The sequence below is a fragment of the Diachasma alloeum genome, unplaced genomic scaffold (assembly GCF_001412515.2).
Source record: "Diachasma alloeum isolate Michigan unplaced genomic scaffold, Dall2.0 Dall_scaffold_00313, whole genome shotgun sequence".
NCBI classification, from domain to species: Eukaryota; Metazoa; Arthropoda; class Insecta; order Hymenoptera; family Braconidae; genus Diachasma; species Diachasma alloeum.
In genome coordinates, this window is record NW_021680452.1 from 570,180 (window position 1) to 589,465 (window position 19,286).

The 19,286-nt window shown below is 36.2% G+C and overlaps 1 protein-coding gene across 1 annotated transcript in view; it reads right to left on the reverse strand.

The window, feature by feature from the left end:
• Window positions 1–9,244: 9,244 nt before the first annotated feature.
• The window catches only part of LOC107039916, a 14,407-nt gene continuing 4,365 nt past the window's right edge, over window positions 9,245–19,286 (reverse strand). Inside the window, exons 3-4 of the mRNA XM_015259773.1 lie at window positions 13,013–13,350; window positions 9,245–9,711 (exon numbers count right to left, since the gene is read on the reverse strand). Of these exons, the coding sequence (XP_015115259.1) occupies window positions 9,317–9,711; window positions 13,013–13,350 (733 nt within the window). The 3' untranslated portion in view covers window positions 9,245–9,316. The remainder of the gene's footprint in view (window positions 9,712–13,012; window positions 13,351–19,286) is intronic.

Consider the following 19,286-nt stretch of genomic DNA (forward strand, 5'->3'; position numbering starts at 1 on the left):
CATAATTTCTAATCGATTGAGATTATTTCAATTCTAATGAAAGAAAAAACAACTTTAATATACCCAGAAAAATGTTGTTTTTTAATCAAACAAAAATCTTTGTCTGCAATTTTTCACTTATTCCAAGAATATTTTACATACAAATGAATGAACTTGTTTACATATGTCAAGAAATAGTAAACCTAGTATTAAAGTGCACTATAATCATGTAAAATTTATTTTTTAATAGAAAAAATAATTAATTTAAATTCCCTATAATTATTCAACAAATCACACTCATGTCTCTGAAATGAATCATGTGAGGTATTCCATATCACATAAGTGAACAGTCGATTTTTTCTACGATTGAGGGCCTAGAAAAACCATCTCTCAATTTTTTTCGGAGTTTTTCAACAGCCCATTTCGGAGATATGATTTTTTCTTGGTGTTTTTCGTTCTTTTTTCAATAACTCCAGTTTCATTCATCCGATTTTGATTCATGACCCGTCAAAATTTTCGCTTTTTTACCATCTGTCAGAATATTTTAAGTAATTTTTCTTTCAACCCTTACGTGTTCATAACACCGAATTTTCAAAAAAAGTTGAACAACTTGAATTTTCAAAATTATTTCACGTTTTATTTTTCTCGATATTTTTTCAGTAATTCTTATGAACACAACAAGTATTTTGAACTGTCACACAAGTTGGGTTTTATCCTAGGTCCATTATATTTACAATTTTTTCTCCTCGAAATTCAAAATACCCCAAAATGGCGTTGATTAACATTAATTATAAACAGTATGAAGTGAATTTAAATGTCTACTTATATGTTACATATTTTTTTGATACATAATCGAAGTCGTTCTGACCAAATTCGCGGAATCTTGAGAAGAAGAAATTCAAAATAACATAGATCCAGGACGAAACCCAACTTGTATGACAGTTCAAAATTCTCGTTTTGATTATAAGAGTTACTGGAAAAAGATGAGAAAAATAAAAAATGACATGATTTAAAAAATTCAAGTGTTTCAATTTTTTATTTTTTAAATTTGGTATTATGAGCACCTAGTGACTGAAAAAAAAACACATAAAAAATCATATCTCCGAAATGGGCTGTCGAAAAAATCTGACAAAAATTAACAGGTAGTTTTTCTAGTCCCCCAATCGTAGGAAAAATCGAGATCAATTTCCAAAAGAGTGGGGGTCAGCCGTTGGCTCATTTGGCATGGAATACCTCATATTTTCTAAGATTTGATGTTGACGTCCATAATCAAATTTCCCCTCATGATGAAAAATAATATTTCATAATTAGGATTGACATACCGACCGTAATGGTTGGGTGAGTCAGGTGTTGCTCTGGTGGGCATCCGGTTAGTACTTAGACGGGTGACCGGTTAGGAATACACTCGCCTTAAAATTTCTCTGTAGTCAGTGTGACATAAGGGCACATTAGGGCTCTGCACAATCGGTGGCTGTACCACTGGGTTTTTCCATGGTTTCCCGTGCAGTCGTAGCCCGAATGGGGTACAGTTGATAAGAGTAAGACGGCCCACGGTAAAGCAGATCAAATATGAAAAGAAGAGTGGGAGAGACAAGCAGACGAAAAGGGGGAGCCTATAAAATCGTAATGGTAGTAAGAAAGAAATGAATAAATAAAAAAAAATAATAATTGGGATTGACATTCCCTGATATTCTTGATGAATTCACCAATCCATTTTGTTCCAGTCCAAATCCACAATAATTAATTCGAAAATTATCTCAATCCATCAAGCATACTCAGACAGACAATTATAATTTACCAAACGGACAATTAGCTCTTAAAATTATTAATAAAAATTCTAATGAGACTAAATCATCCGTGATAGAAGCCTTCCTGTGTGGCCCAGGGTCTCCCCCATTGTCAGACTTGATAGTCGGCGACGTCGGAGTATAATTGTATGTCAATTGATGTAATTTCGCCCAGAGCATATAGCGAGTACATTGCTCCCAAGTATAGGTTGTCGCAATTTGAAACCTGTTATCTGGGGACCACGAAGCCCCTTCTCCCCCGGAACCTTAAAAGGTGCACTTCACTATTCACCAAAACTCAATTCAACTTTTCTTGGATGAAAAGCTCCAGTGAATTTAGTTCGTTATACTTGGTGAATATGAAAAAAAGATGGTGCACTTCTCCAAATCGATTCGTAATAATCTCATAATGCCGGTGGACGGGTGTAATTGGAACTGGCAGACAAGCAGTGATGTGCACATTTGTCGGGAGAGGGGCTGGGGAAAAAGGTAAGGGGCATTATCTAAAACGAGTGAGACCACGCACATTCAAGATTATATTCTCATCAAGTTAGATGATATCCAATAGGATGAAATTAATCGCTAAGAAATCACTGGGTAGGGTGAGCTACGGACGGATATGTGGATGATGGATCTGGCACGTTCTAGGGAATTATGGGGATTACATCAATTTTCCAGGGGAATTTTCTCTCCTGCAGAAGTGGAAGATTACATAATTATATAAATAGTTTTTTTATTGGATCAATTGTGTTCATTGTTTTCCAGTGGCTTTGGGAGAGTATGACTTCAAGGCTTACCGACGGTTCTTTTATTCACACAAGACTGAACGCGCGCTACAACGCGCTGTAATTGTAACAATCATAATTGAAAATCTCAAAATTAAATTAATCACGAATTAAATTTGCCGCCTCAAATGACTGTCGATAGTTATCGACTGTCAGTGTATGTTGTTTTAGAATAGGATAAAAAAATAGAATTCATACCGATACCAGTATTATTAACATTTAGTGCACACCTACACTGTTAAAAAAATTTGTCGGAAATTTCCGGTATACTTTTTGAAAATTGTTACGGAATTTTATTACCATTGAAATTTTAAGGAATTTCGTGATTGGAAATTCAGATTTTCGTGGAAAAATCAAAGAGAACTGTCAATTTCAGTTCCATTTTTCCTTGAAAATAAATTGAAAACCATACAATTCCAGTAAAAATATTCTGGAATTTTTAGGATATTGATACTGAATGCGATTTAGGGGGAAAAATCATAAAATTTCAGATTTCACTGTAAATTCTATGTAATTTGGCATTGAATATTTATATTAGATTGGAAATTCAAATAAATTAAGGAATTCTCGTCTTTATGCTGCTTAAAATTCCGGAATTTTGCTGAATTTTCAGTGAAACCTGAAATTTCATGATTTCTTTCCCCTAACTCACATAGAAAAAAATATAAGCCAAAACTTATAAGTGAGATATAGTGATTTTGGCGGCATTATATCTGGAATATATCCGCCTTGTATACCAGGTATATGCTAGATATATCCCGTGCCATATATGTACAATTGTATACACATTTATTTAACATACATCCAAAAAAAGTCGGTTCGCATCAGATAGAAAAATCGGTCTGAATCAAATCGGTCTGAATCATGCCGAGAGTCGACTTGTTTCATGTCGAATTGATGACATGAATCATCTCGGACTCTGACAGATGCAAACCAGAATATCGGTCCAATTCAAGTCGATTTTTCGACTCAAACCGGTGTCGGCTGGATCCGTTTCTACTTGAAATAAACCACTTTTCGACTTATATCAGACCCGGAATTCGGATTGGCCTAGTCCGAGTCACTCGGTCCGAATCAAGCCGAAAACGGTTAGAATCAAACCGACGTCGACTTGAATCAGTCCTTTTTTTTGGGTGATAGGGGAGCTGGTGGTATTACCGTGCTCCTAACAAAATAACGCATATTTTGAAAATTATGATCAGATTGTAGACGAATAAACGCGAGAAAAGTATTTTGTGGTGATTCAGCTTCAAGATTATGCACTTTTTAGAGTTGTTAATACAGAAAAAAGTACGAAAATCATTAATTGTTGTTTCGACGGTCTGTAAGCGGTATTACCCACCGCTGCGGGTATTACCGTTCGCCGAGTTTTCAGTACCGCGCAGGGTCCTGTACCATTGGCAACGGCCTCCAGCGCTAAGTCCAAGGCATTATCTTTCCACTTTGCTCTTTTCTTTAAGGATGTATTGCTGTCTTTCCAGCACCTTTCATGCTTTTTTGCAGATTTCTGCCAAAGTGTTGATCATTGACACAAAAAAATGTACCATTTTTGAGTTTTATCCTCATTAAATGACTTACCAAATTTCATAGTCGTGCGACTATTTCTCTACATTTTTCCTAAAGTTTTGTAAATTTCCAAAAAAGTTTAGAAAAAATGTAGAAAAATTGTTGCATGGCGATAAGACTTCTTAAATTATTGAATAATGATAAAACTCAAAAACGGTAAATTTTTTCGCGTCAATCTGATCAATAGTTTGTCAGAAATCTGCAAAAAAAATGGAAAATGGTGGGGAGACAGCAATACATTCTTAACCCTTTACGTTTTTTCTTCCGTGGCATTTCTATAAATAGACGAAAAAACTCACCATCGATTCATGAAATAATCAAGGGATCAACAGATGACCATAACCTATCTGTCGGTTTCCTCTTTAATGAGCGCTGAGCAGCTTCAATGAATGAATTAAACTTTAATTTCACTGCAAAGGATATCTTATTTTTTCCTTGTCAATTTATTATACCGATTACAAATGCGAAAAACTAACTTGGACGTTCAGTACCTTTGCCAGCCGGCAGTCCAGCCTGTAACTCACTGCGCGGTATTACCCTCGCTCGGCGCGCGATATTACCCTCAAACGAAACGCTGTAATAAATAATCGATAATAATTATTTGCATTGTTGTCAGACTATTAAAAAAAATCCATTGACGTAAAAAACTACATTGAAAGTGTCTCTAGTAATTTCATGAAATTTATTCCATTCCACAAAACAAGAAAGCTTAAATTCTAAAGGCCAAATTTTACATCGTTTTGATCCAAAACTTTTTCACTTACTTTTTTGGAACTTACTGCAATTAAAAACGCCAAATTTTCACTAAAATAAGCCGCAACAGATAATCATTTAATATTTAATTGACAGGAAATTGATTGGAAGGATAGGAGTGGAAAAATCGATATACGCGGTATTACCCGCCGCGCGGTACTGGCACCGTCTCCCCTATATCTCAGATATTGCATTTTTTTTCCGGAAAGTATACCACCTATATATAAGCGCATATGAGTGACATGAACTTCTATATATTTTTTTACGGAACTGTCACGGAATTTTTCCGGAGCGTTCTGTAATTTTTATCTGAATCTCCTGTAAAAAATTACGATACCGTCACTTAAATTTTCTAAGTCGATTCCGTAATCGGCGAGTGAATTATGAGTTCCGTAATTTTTACTGAACATTTCTCTCCGTGTGGAACTGAAATTTACAGTTCTCTTTGATTCTTCCACGAAATTCTGAATTTTCAATGACAAAATTCCTTAAAATTTCAATGATAATTAAATTCGATAAAAATTTCCACAAAGTGTACCGGAAATTTTAGACAAAAATTTTTAACAATGCCTATCCAATCCGAAGGGGCGATAATGTTTCGTGAGCCGCATGTCATCTGCTGTATTGGAATTTTATTAATTATGTCATTGCCTCAGAAATGATGGATTAGGGAACCAATATAATTTGACATAATTGTCACTCAATAGAATGAGATAAATAAACTCATTAAATTGTATCACCTCAGCACAGATTTTTTTCTAATAACCAGTGTAATTAGACTTTCGCAAAAAAAAGCATAGATATATTAAATGATATCATTTTATAAATTCTATAAAAACTAATTTTCCACATGACTTACACATCAATATAACGTTTTAATGACGTGAAATACGTGTAATTTTACAGATTTTTATTATCACGTGTGTAGCTATAAAAATTTTGCTGTTAAGAACAGGTTCCCCCAAATTGCTCGAAAAATTCATTAAAAATGTCCCCAACCCCCCGTGCGGCACCCCTATAAAATTCCCGAGGTTTTAGTCTGCTCGATTCTTCCATTGCCCATTCATTTGTTCAATATCTATTTTCAGTGGTCCAATCCGGTCCGATATATCTGGTCTTTCAATCCAACGAAAAAACGACTACCGAATATCCTCTCCACTCCGCCAAACACGATTCAGGGTTTCTTGGCTGTGGCATATATACTAACGGGCATTGGTACACTGTAGAAAACTCCGCGGATGGGGTTGGTGAGGGGGGAGGGCGGCCCCGTCTAACAAGCGGGCTCCTGTGAATTCCTCGTCGCTCTCCCACCGCATAATCAAATTATTCTTAGAAGACCCACTGCGCTGCTTTAAACATGTGTGCTTGATGTATGACGTCATATCGCGGGGAACAAACGCTGCCGACAGAACGAGTTAACTTTTTTTTTACGTTAGCGCTGAGAGAAAACAAGTGAATTGAATGAGTAATTTCCAATTATTTTTGAAATTTTTTATCGTTCCTGCAATCTCATATATATCGTCATTTATCAATTCCTCGAAATTCTAGGAAAACTCTCAGGAATATATTTCACCTCAGAATTATGTTTAGTCACGTATATTTCCTGAGATTTCTTGTTCTCCGCATATGATACATAGATCAATTTTGAGAGCTTTCCAACTGAAATTTTCAGCATACTGTTAACATTTCGGGTTTTTAGCAAATTGAAGAGCAGTATTTGAAGCTGCGTGCGTGGAAAAAATATATATCTGCAGATACAATAAAATTTCATGGACAGTTGATTGAAATTTCATGTTTCACTGAAAATTCAGTAAAATTCCAGAATTTGAGGTGCATAAAGATGAGAATTCCTCAATTTATTTGAATTTCCAATCTAATATGAATATTCAGTGTCAAATTGCATTGAATTTTCAGTGAAATCTGAAATGATTTTTTTCCCCCTAAATCGAATTCAGTGTCACTGTCCTGAAAATTCAAGAATATATTTACCAGAATTTTCTGGTTTTCTATTCATTTCATTCTATTCATTTTCAGGAAAGAATGGAATGGAAATCTACAGTTTTGTTTAATTTTTCCACGAAATTCTGAATTTTGAATGACAAGATTTCCTGAAATTTTAGTGGAATGGAACACAACAAAAATTTCCGGAATTTGGTACGGAAAATTCAGACAAAAATTTTGAACAGTGTATGCCCCTTACATCTGCGGCAAAATATACAAAATTCGATATATTCATCAAATGTAAGTATACGAATATATCCGTAAACTTTTATCGTGCATATATCTTAGATAGATATTGCTTTACCAAAAATTTATTCAAGATATTCCACGTATATATGTTACATGTAATTTAAACATAATCTCGATATAAGTTTTCTAGAAAATTCCAGAGTTTTCTGGAACAGTCTGCATCGGAAAATTGTAGAGTCGATTCTCGAACTGTCCGGAGGATTCTATACTATACCATTCTGGATGTTTCTTGAACTTTCTAGAACCTTACCTGAACTTCCGGCGAAACGGACATATCAAATTATAGTAAGATGCGACTAAACATTGGTGACAAAATCCGAATTTCGCAATTGTTGAATTTCACAACCGTCGTTTCCTCATAATTGGGAATGGTTTATTCGAAATCAGGAGCGTGTCTTTGAAAATCTTTTTTTTTTCTGTCTAAGACTATATATTCAATATTATTAAATTTTCCAAAATTGAAAGTTTAGCCTAATTTGATATTGAATATTCATTTTCCGTTGAAAACTAAAGTAAATTATGGGAGTTTCGTGTGATTTTAACTTGAAATAATTTGAAACCGTTTTTGTATTTCATTTGGAATTTGATATTTCCTGAGATTTATTCCCTTAAATGCAATTCAGTGTCATTTTGCTGAAAATTGCTGCTTGATTGGCCATGAAATTTCAATTTTTATTTACGAAAGTCTGAAGGCTCATTTGTCAACCCATAAGCCACATGGGTTGGAACGATGTAAAATAACGATAAAGAAATAAATAAATAAATAAGCCACATAATTATTGTTTAATTTCTCATTCAAATTAATGACGGAAAAACCCAACTATTCAATCCTTGAAATCTCTCTTCAGAATTTATAATCATCAATTGAATAATCCCTTACCATCTCGAAAAATAATCCCTTCCCCATTCCCCCACTTACCATCCTCTTAACACCCTTAAAAAATTCAATTCACCTCCATTGTCGGTCTCGACATTATCTTTTCATGGTCCACAGGACGCTTCATTATCGCATTTCTCACACCGTCATCGGGTAAACGCGTTAATCGATCGAGACGATGAAAAAGGATTACCACTCTGAACCCCCTAAAAAAAACCAATCCAACAAATCCAAAAGGAACAACTATTTCGCAAAATAAATGAGGAAAAGAAGAATGGGAAGACGCGAGATACTCCATCTGGATAGCTAGAGCGAGACAGAGCTATGGAACACCAGTGGATTAACATCATTTGCAACAACCGTGAACCGTTTTTCGCTCTTAGAACCAAAGAAAGAGAGAGATGGCAAAAGTCTGAAGGAGAGTACAACACAGAGGAACTAAAAAATATAAAATGAATATCTGCAGGAGATGAATTTGGCTGAGAGGAAGAGGTGTGGATGAAGAAACCGGCAGAAAATCTGGGGAGGTGCGTTCCAATGGCGGGAAAACAATAGTCCCGCGGAGAATTCAAATTTAAAAATAAAAAGAAATCTATAAAGTTTTTTCCTTCGATAAAAAAATTACTCGGACCCTTTTCATCCTGGAAAATTGACGAAGTATAATGGAATATTTCTAGGACATCTAGGAAATGGTAAAAAGAATTATAGAAACTCCACCCAAAGGTTAATAATTAATCAGCCGCGAGGAGACGAAATGGTTTTATAAAATTGGACCGATATTTCGCCGGTGGATCGTGATAGGCCTAACGGATATTCACGTGGGCTATTTCTCTGTATACAACTGGTCCCTGGGACCCAGTGCGATTTATTAGTCGAGTTAATTAATAGGCGACCCACACACTGACTGTATGTATAATACAAGGATGACGCTGGATTTCGACGAAATTGACTAGTTGTTTTGCATTGAGTTTTTTTATCAAACTTCTTTTTCATTTCATTTGTTCACCAATTATTTCTTGTCGTCTCGGAATATGTGATATATTACATTCAGTAATTGGATTTTATTATTCTTGCATTAGTCAGCATTTTTTTGTTTGTTATATTTTTTTTTCCAGGTTTGAGGGAGTTAAATCATAGGTTTCGTAGATGGTTTGTGATTGCTATGTATTGATTAATGAATTCGAACGGTATAATATCTGAGAGATCAAGACATGTGTAAAAAAATTATCATAATTTTTTGTCTCATTTTAGAATGTATTCAGAGTATTAAAAAAATTATTAAATAATTGAGAATTTGTGTTGGAAAGTGATTAAAATAATCAAGTCGAATTCTTGCGTTCGTTAGACGCAGGTTTTAGTGTAATATCTCTAGACGTAAGTTGAACACTGCAGCAATTGAGTGTAAAGTCCAATGCCACATTAACACCACATTCACTTCCCTCTTTGGAGTCATCACTTTTCGTGTCAGTCGGAGTGTCTTCTGGTGTACTTGTTCCATCGTTTCCGATTGCCTCTTCTGGTCGACGCTGCGATTGACCAAGGTATTTCATAGCAATCCTTATGGTGTGAGTCACTTCCGGACTGGGACTGCGTGAAGACGGCTGCTTGACCTCGGTCTCCTCACGAATGTTGATCCGGAGATTCTCCGTAATTTCTGAGCAGATGCAGTCCTTGATAGATTCACTTGAATTAGCGATTATTGCCCGAGGTGGACCTGAAATTTGATAGCGAGGGGCCTTGAATTTTGAGATATTTTTTGTTGTTTGTTTTTGGAGGCAATTATTGTATTGAAATTCCTCTCCTTAACTTTTTATAGGCTGAGGTTTATTGGCCGTCTGACAACGGGAGAGTCAACTTTCAATTTTATATTACTGATTTGATGAAGCGATGGTGGAGGGGTCGAGATCAGGAGTTGAGCCGAACCATATTGACTGATGATGCTGAAATTTTTTTCTAAACGAACGGATTTGCAAGAATTCATCAGGAATGTTGTATAGTGCAAGGTTTAATGGATTTTAAGGATATCCAAGTACTTTGGATATTTTTTTTCCATGCTTTTTTACTTTTAAAGTCGAACCTCCGAGATTTTATTTGGGCCCCATTCGATCCTAAGTTTCTGGACATTTTACAATAATTTTTTTATTTTAACTTTACAGGTCCGAATTAGAATTTCGACATTGAACCGTTGAAAAATATTTTCGAAATCTGAAAAGAAGCAAAAAAGTTTACTTTTGGAGGAAGATTAATGAAACTATTTAAAAATTGCAATTTTTGAAAATTCCGAGCATTTTTTCTAAATAATTTATAAACAACGAATTTTCTACCATAAAAATCATTTATTCGGAATCGTAACGAATTTGTTCATATTTAGAATGTCATTTAATTACTCAATTTTCCAATTTTCCAAATGAGAAAAATATTATAATTGTATATATAACTAATTGAATAAAAACTTTAATTAACTCGACACATTAGAAGAATCACTTCACGTGGTACGAGCACAACAAACTGCGAAACCGTTCGGGTTTAGGATCTATGATCGTTCGGGTACTGATTCAAGAGCCATTTGACCGTTCGAGTACTGAGGTTTCGACTGACACGTCATTTTTCTTTTACTGTTCTTCACAGGTGCATAAATTTCATATCAAACTGATTTATTATTCATATTTCTTTCCTACTACCATTACGCTTTTATAGGCTCCCCATTCGTCTGCCTTGCCTCTCCCACTTATCTCTTCTGATTCTTATCTGCGTTTTCATGGGCTGTCTTACGCTTAATGACACCCCACTCGGGTTAGGAGTGCATGGGTAGCCATGGAAAGCTCCAATCATACAGCCGGCCGATTGTGCAGAGCCCTAATGTGCTCTTCTATCACACTGACTAGAGGGGCACATTACGCCACTAAACCGTGCCTACCATCCAAAATTTGTGGGCGAAGGTTTTTCTAAGCGGTCACCCATCCAAGTACTAACCGCGCTAAACGCGGTGGCTCTCGAATGTTTGCCGGAGCAACACCTAGCTTACCCAACCATTACGGTCGGCTACCAAATTAATTTTTTTCTACGCAAATAATATTGAGGTTTGCAAAGAATTAATTTTTTTGTCGATTCTACATCTGAATAATGAGAAAAATGCATTTTATTACTGGAAAATTCTTACACGTTCGGGTACTGGTGTCTCTCCGGTACATACTACGGAACGGTCCTCTACATGAAGGAGAACCATTTGATTGTAGATGTGGTAAAGACCGCTGGCTAGATCGGAGAAATATTAGACCCGTCGCCTACATCTAAATCAGTTAAGGGTTCGAATCCCGCCTGACTAGACTTTCTTGGACAAAAAAATCATGAACTGTATGAATAATTTTAATGCGTCCTCATCTTCGCCAAATAAGTGAGTAAAAATCTTTTTGTCGGTTCTTTCGCTCAATTAGTGGGATTTTTTTAGACATTCAATGAGACAGAATGGAACAAAATGAAACAAATAGCGTTGGTCTATTTGCCAGCTTCAGTAAAAAATTAAAAAAAGAATCGCATTCTGGACACGAGTTTATCATTGGCAGTCTTCAATTGTTAACACTATTCGTTATTTGAAGATGAAATATTTGATGATACGTGTGGTAATGCCCGGTAGCACAACTGAAAGAGAGTGAGACCCGTGATCTAAATGCTATAGGTTCAAATCCCATCTAAGCGAGATCGTACAATAGAAAGAAGCCGATGTTTCTAGAAAAAAACGTGATCACCTCAGTTATTATATTCTATTTCTGAATTCTTTCATTCTTTCACGGCTTCGTATGAGTATGAACGAATCAAATTTTGTTATTGATCCAATTGTTATAAATGTCCGTTTTCTCCATCATTCATTCACAAATCTTTCATGCAATGTTTTTAAGCTTCGTTTACCTTCACTCAGAATGAGTGGGTTAATTTCTAACTGTAGGGAGACAATTCAATAATCCAAGAATGACGTAACAAAGAAATAAGGTGTATAGAACAGGCGATACTCCCGAGCTAACAATTACGCTCACTCAGGAAAATTTACGACTAATATGAGATGATTGTTTATTTAGTATTAATTAGGAAGGGATTCAAAGATTCATTCTTGGCTTTGTGATTAATAGCTTGGTTTAATTCAAGATTAATACATAATTTTCAATTGGATTTATTATTTGAATTTAGTTTGATTTTGTTATCATTTTTTGATTGTTTCAAATATAATTTCAGGCTGTTCCTGCCGAAAAAAACGTGGATATTTATCATTTTAAGCTTGGATTTCCAGTGAAAACTAACGCAATAAATTGATTTAGTAACAATAATAGTTTGAAATATAATGACGGGGAATAAATGTTTGATATAAATTTGAGTTGAATTAGGATTGATTCACTTGAGTATTTACTGAGAGCGCGCAATTAACTTAAGCCTTCGTTACTCGCGCTTTTTCCAGCGTCTCACTTGTTCGGCAGTGGCGTCCTATAGATTAGATATGGTTCGGCGGCGCCGCGTCGCCCGAGCGAGTACGGAAAGGTTAAATTTTGGATAGATCAAATGTTTTCATGTATCTCGAAATTAAGACTCAAAAATTAAGGGTCAGAAACTAAGTGTCACAAGGGTCAAAATAAGGATCACGAGGGTTATAATGAGGGTCATAATAAGGGCCCAGTAGGAGTCATGGGAGGCATATGAGGATTGGCAAGTGAAGCGAGCAGGGAGCATAACCCCCTAACTCAATACAATAAGGAATAATATGCTTTAAGAATATTACTTGTAAAATGTCCCTTCAGAGGAATATTGCTAGTTTGTTAACAAAAATAGATATTCTATGATAAAGAAAAAACAATTATCCACTTATGTATGCTTAGACTGTGTAATTCCTATGTTGTCGGCATTCTTAATGAATTCCTGCTCTCCAATGAATTATAGTAATCATTCCTAACGATTACGTAATTTTGTTTTCTATTTTGGAAGATGTTTCAACTTAAATAGTCCCTGTTTGCATAGAAAATAATATATACCTCCGGAAATACTCTTTGTACATGCTTCCAAGCTACCAAGAGTGCTTTGACATTCGGGAGAATCGATAAACTGTCTCCCGCTTCTCTGAATCGCCTTAGAAATACTCTGATCAGCACTCTTGACGTTCTTCCTTGCCCTCCTCGTCTTCGAGACACTCTCTATCAACTCATCCAAAATTTCATCTTTCTCGGGATTCCTCGGTGACTCTGCACATCTCCAGCGGGCACTTGCTTGCGATTCTACCAGGGGAATTGGACAATCCGGAAGTTCTAGGGATGTTATCGTCAAATAGGCGGGCTTTTCGTTCTTCACTCGTTCGAGCCAAAATCTGCAAGTACTGAAATTCACACCAACAAATCGGCTATTAGGTACTGCGAGAGATCCTTTGAAATTCAAGTGACAATTAGATGGGAAATTTCAATGTTGTCATTGTTGATTAGATTCAAAAGCAAATCGTTCGTACAATCTCAGGTTAGTCGACGAAATTCTAAGAAATTCAATTTTTTAATGGAAAGTAGATTAGGGTCTTTCAATGACAGTTTGAGTTTTCAAGTTTAGGTCCTACATGCGAAAAAAAATTGGAATTTTATGGACGGTTTAGTAGGAATTTTCAGGAGAGCGGCAGTGAATTCGCTCTAAAAAGGAACAAAAATGATAAAATTATAAATTTCACTGAAAATTGAATGGAATTCGAAATTTTTGAGCAGTTGAAAAACGATTGGGATTCGCCGATCACTTGAATTTTCCCCGATAGCTTCGTTGAAATACTCGACACTCTCCTTTGTTGCTATCTTCACTTCGTGCTGAAAAGTGCCTTTTCTTTCATAAGTAAAGGCACAGTTCATCACTCGTTAAACGTAACAACAAAGGAAAGTGTCGAGTTTTGCAGGTTAAGAAATCCGAGGCGCTTGCGCGTAGGATCTTCGCGTAAGACTTGACACGATTGTTTGTTTCCAGAGAAAGCTGAGGGGTGTACTAGGTAAATTAGAAGCTCGAGGATTATTTGTCGGATTATTTCACGAGAACGGATAGCGGACAGTCCGGGTACGGTTGTGAAGTCACTCGTTCGAGAGCAAATAAATTCTTAGAGAGTGCAAAATTTTAATTTTGAGGAACATGTCCCTGATTTTTAGACATTGATAACCAATTATTTGTGATACTTGACACTGATTAAAATCCTGGTAGTAGTTTAGGAATGTCTCGAAACGAAAAAATTTATATTTCGAAAAATATGTTAAAAAATATCTTAAATTGGCCCAATTTATATAAAAAAATATAAAATTTGAGAAATACATGGAATTGGCCCATATTATATCTTTTTTTATATGTTTGTTGACGGGGTGTGCCAGCCTTGGCCCAGCGTTCGCTCTGTACCTACGACGCTCGGTCCACAACCTGCAACTAGACTTGGCCAGTACTGGTTGAGTATGTGACTGATAACACCATGCCATGCCTGACACAAACAGTTGGTCTTCTATTGCTAGGCCAATCTTGGTTAACAAGAGTAGGCCGACTATGCTGGAACGAGGACAAACCGAGCTTTGGCACCATGTTTCGTTATCATTCGCACGAAATCGTTGTCCTTACCTACTCAAACAATTAATCTGAATTTTGATTGCTACTAAATTTTTTATATAAAACATATGTATACAATGAATCAGTAGGATAGGTCTGCACTATTATAAAAAGTATTAGAATCAAAATAAACCAGTTGCAAAAAGGTAAAACGTAACAAAATAAATTCGAATCTTGATAGTTTATTGAATTTGAAATTGTCGACTTAATAAATTACATTTCTGAAAATGGATCCTTGAAAATCAGCGCAATTTTCCCGAAAATTAATGACAATGTTTCTAAAAATGAGTGATGATTTCGCTGGAAATGAGTGATAATGTTACTAAAAAATAGTATCAAAATTGTTGCCTCTCAGAAATTCGTACTCATTCAATTTCTCCATCACGAATCCCTAAGAATCGTGAATGAATTCCTGAAAATCAGTAACATATCCTTGAAAATAAAAACATTTTTGGTTCCGAATGAAAGCTTTGTAATCATTGATTTTGACGATCTTCTAATTTCACCTGGAAATGACGTAGAATGTCATGAAACTTGAAGAAATGATACTTTAGAATGCCGTATGCATGTGCTTATGTCCGCATGCGTGTGCGAATTTTCCGAAAAATTTTTATATTTATTTTTTTATTTTTTTCTATTTCATTGGTTTTATCGAAGTAATTCTCGATTTGAAACCCCTCCTCTAGCCTGCCTCCCCTCCTTTCTTTTTCCTCTCATTATTATCTGCGGTATCATGGCCGTCTTACTCTTAGCTGTGCCCCATTCGAGCTAGGACTGCACGGGAAACCATGTAAAACCCCAGTCGCACAGCCGGGCGATTGTGCAGTGCCCTAATATATCCATCTGTCACACTGACTAGATGGAGACACTAGGCCGCTACACCGTACCTACCGCCCGCAATTTTTGTGCAAGCGAGGTGTTCCTAAGCGGTCACCCATCCAAGTACTAACCCAGCTCAACGCTGCTTTGCTTGAATGTCCGCCGGAGCAACACCTCAACAACCTAACCATTACAGTCGGTGGAAAATTTTTATAAATCTTCACGGAAAAAGAAGTTTGAAGCGAAAAATCTCAAATTTCGTCACAAAATTGGTATTCCTTTACTAATTAGTCTTATTGAGTCACACTTCTGTATAAACTTTTGTGTCGATTGATTCAATACACCCTGGTGTAGAGCAATTCATCCAAAAATCTTTTTTTCTAAAAAGTCACACATCGTCATTTTATCGATTATTTTTGCCTCTGTGCGCTTATTCTCGACTTGTTTTTTTCTGTGCAAAATATAGTATGCAAAAGCCAAAATTAAAGTGTACACGTGATCCCAACTGCAGCATTCTGATTTGGTCGTGATCCGTTCTCGGGAAATAATCTCCAAAATGTCTCGTTTCAAATAGATTGTTTTACCCTTTTCCATCTAACCATTCCTCATTATTCGATTCCGAGACAAAAAATCCATTACACCAGCAAGAAAAATAGCGCAATTGTCTCAATTCAGTACACAACAAGTTTAACACCATTTAAAGGATAACATTTCTGTTTTCTATTTCCGCTTCTCCTCTGGCACTCTGTTTCCTCTCGTTTTCCCTGCTCCACCCCAAGAGCGTGAAAACGAGCGACAGTAAAAACGGAGCGAAACGTCTGAATTCCCAAGGAGTCTCGCTATTTCTCGATCAATTCGAGAGAAAAACGATCTCACTCCTCGTAAAATACGTCCGTTACAATTTCTTTTTTTTTCTCTTCTACTCCTCCTCCACCTCTGTCCTTTCCTCACCCCGTCAATGTACGTTTAGAATGAAGTTAACAGCATTTTGCGATGTATGCAGTGAATGTACATGCAGAGACAGAGGAAAAAACAATAAAGAAATGGACATTAAGAGAGTGGAGCGTGAGAAGTGAAACAGGTATTAGCCCGAGAAATACCAATAAACCTGATGCCTATGTGAAATGGGAGAGAAAACGTGTGAGTGAGATCGATGGCTGAAGATAATAGGGCCAAAGCGGCGTGTTGTACACAAGCTCGTATTTTAATGCTCTGCTTTAATAACGCGATAATATTGGACTTGGGGAGATAGTGAAAATGGGGGTAGATCGACGTGGCGGCTTTATTAAGTCGTGCTGCAGCCGTTTGTCCTCCACGATGGTTAAGTTTTAGTGCGTTTAATTACGGGTTTCCATGCAACGTGTTCGCAAGGCATTGGAGAGAATGTGTAGAAGAGATTTTAAGTGTTGGTATTTAGGTTGTTTGTTGAAGTTATTTTTCAATATTTTGAGAAATTTTGGGTGTTACACAGAAAGCGAAAAGCTAAGTAAGGACTATTCTGTAGAGAAAAAAAAATTTTTTTGAACCTAGATACTAGTTTCAAGAAACTCGTGATTTCATGAAGAAAAATCGTTAAATTCAGTACTAAAAACCTAAGCATCTTCCTCTCTATATTGTAAAAATCCAGATCGATTTCTGGTGGTAAAAATTTGGTATTGAAATTAATACTCCAAAATTAAGGGTCACAAGAGTCAAAATAAGGGTCATGAGGGTCGGAATAAAGGTCACGAAGGTCAGTATAAAGGACACAAAGGTCAAATTAAGTATCGCAAGGATCAGAATCAGGGTCAAATGACAGGTCATATAGTTCAAACTAAAGGTCATAAGGATAAAAAATATAAGAGTCACAAGGATCAGATTAAAAGTCCAAATAAGGGTCACAAGTATCAGAGTAAGGGTTACAAGGGTCCAAATAAGGGTCATAGGGGTCAAAAACCAGGGGTCAGAAAGTAAAGGTCACCAGGGTCTAAATATGGGTCATGAGGGTTATAATGAGGATCAAATTAAAGGTCGAAATAAAGGTCACAAGGGTCAGAATAAGGGCCATGGGGTCATAGGATTCATGGGGGGCTACATGGGGGTCATGTGAGGCTCATATAGGGCTTAATGAACGGAGCGAGGAGGGGACGTAGCCCCCTAGATTTACGTAAAAATCTTAGGTGGAGAATCAGTACCTGTAGAAAACTGGTTAATTTGACGTGAACAAACTGTATTTGATTCAAATAAAGTTTATTTACCTCAAATAAACCGTTTTTTTGTGTGCAGGTTCTTACATTAGAAACATTTGAAAGGGATAAGATTGTGGAATGCGATTCACTACTAATTTAGGTGATTGAACATTAATTAATTAACAGTAAGGTGATATTTTTTGAATCAGGAATTTATAAATATAAGAACACGGATGTTCTTGTTTCAAGAAGAACAATTATTATTTTACAAACCCAATCATTTTGAATTCCAGAACTAAGATTTGGCCAATATAAGAAAAAATGTGCCTTACTTTGAGTACAATTATACTCGATGTAAGTAAAACTATTGAGAAGTAGAACTTTTTTATCTGATGGTTACGAAAAATTTCCGCAAAATAATGTAAGTTTCCCTGTTTTTCATTTTTTTTTATGGCTAGAAATTCTGGAAATTTTTAGAGATTTTAGAAAGTTTTCACTAGAAATTTTTCTTAGTATAGAAAATACACCAAGTCTGTTAAAAATTATTGTTAATATTTTGGGTGAAAGTTGTAATATTTATGTGGAATATTTACTAAAAGTTTTTCAACTTTCATTGGAGTAATTTCATTCTCTACTAGAATTCTTAGAAATTCTTAAAAAATCAATACCCTACACGGCTACTAAAATCAAGGGGTAGTTTTCATCAAATCGTTCATTTCCTGCTAACCTAATGTTCAAGAATATTCAAGTAATTCGACAACTCATTCATTTTTCGTTAATAGGCTTCGGTACAAATAGTTGAACTTCAGAACTTCCATTTAAGCTCAATTTCACTCTAGAAAATTTTGCAATGATTTTGTGATGTGACCTTTAGAACTCTGAACTTGATTTTTCCACCAAAATCGATGAAAAATCTTCAAAAAAAACGGAGAAAAATTTAGTTCTAATTCCAATACTCATAAAACGATTTATGAATTTCTATCATTGGAAAATGTGGAACTCCCTTCTATGACAATAATAATGATGGAAGTGGTTTCGAAAAGGATATGTACAAAATAAATTTTGAAGTAGTCAGATATTGTTGTAATTTTCTCATTTTTTTCCACACAATTCCACTTTGGAGAATCACTTTCAAAAATTAATGAAAAGTTTTTTATGCCATAGCTGCCCAGAATCATGCGATTCTAACCTCGCTTCGCTCGGTAGAATCGCGGATTCTGGGCCCCATGACATAAAATGAATTTCGAGTGCGTAAGGCAACGTTTACAATCGACGTACGTCTTCCATTTGCGTCGCGTCACAATAAATATAGATCTATTAGTTACCTTAGCAACGTGATATAAATTAATAACGCGTGTTTATTGCAGACTCTCCTTGAAGCGAAACTTTGCGCACGCTCGTGAACTTTTCGCACGCCGTGAGGAAAACAGCCGTTTTACAAGTAGTATAGCCATAGCGGTTCTGGCTTACTTTGACCTTGAGAAATGAGTCATTATGGGGCAGAACGGGTCGGTGGTAGAAGGTTCTCAGAGTTTTGGCGAGGAGGGACAGAGCGGGTCGGTGGGGGAAGGAGGAGGTAGAAGGTTCTGGAAGGTTGGGTGAGGGGCGGTGAGGAAGGGGTAGGGCAAAACGGGTCGGAGGGGGGAGGGGTAGTGGTAGAATGTTCTAGAAGGTTTGGTGAGGGGAGGTGAGTAAGGAGTGGGGCGGAACG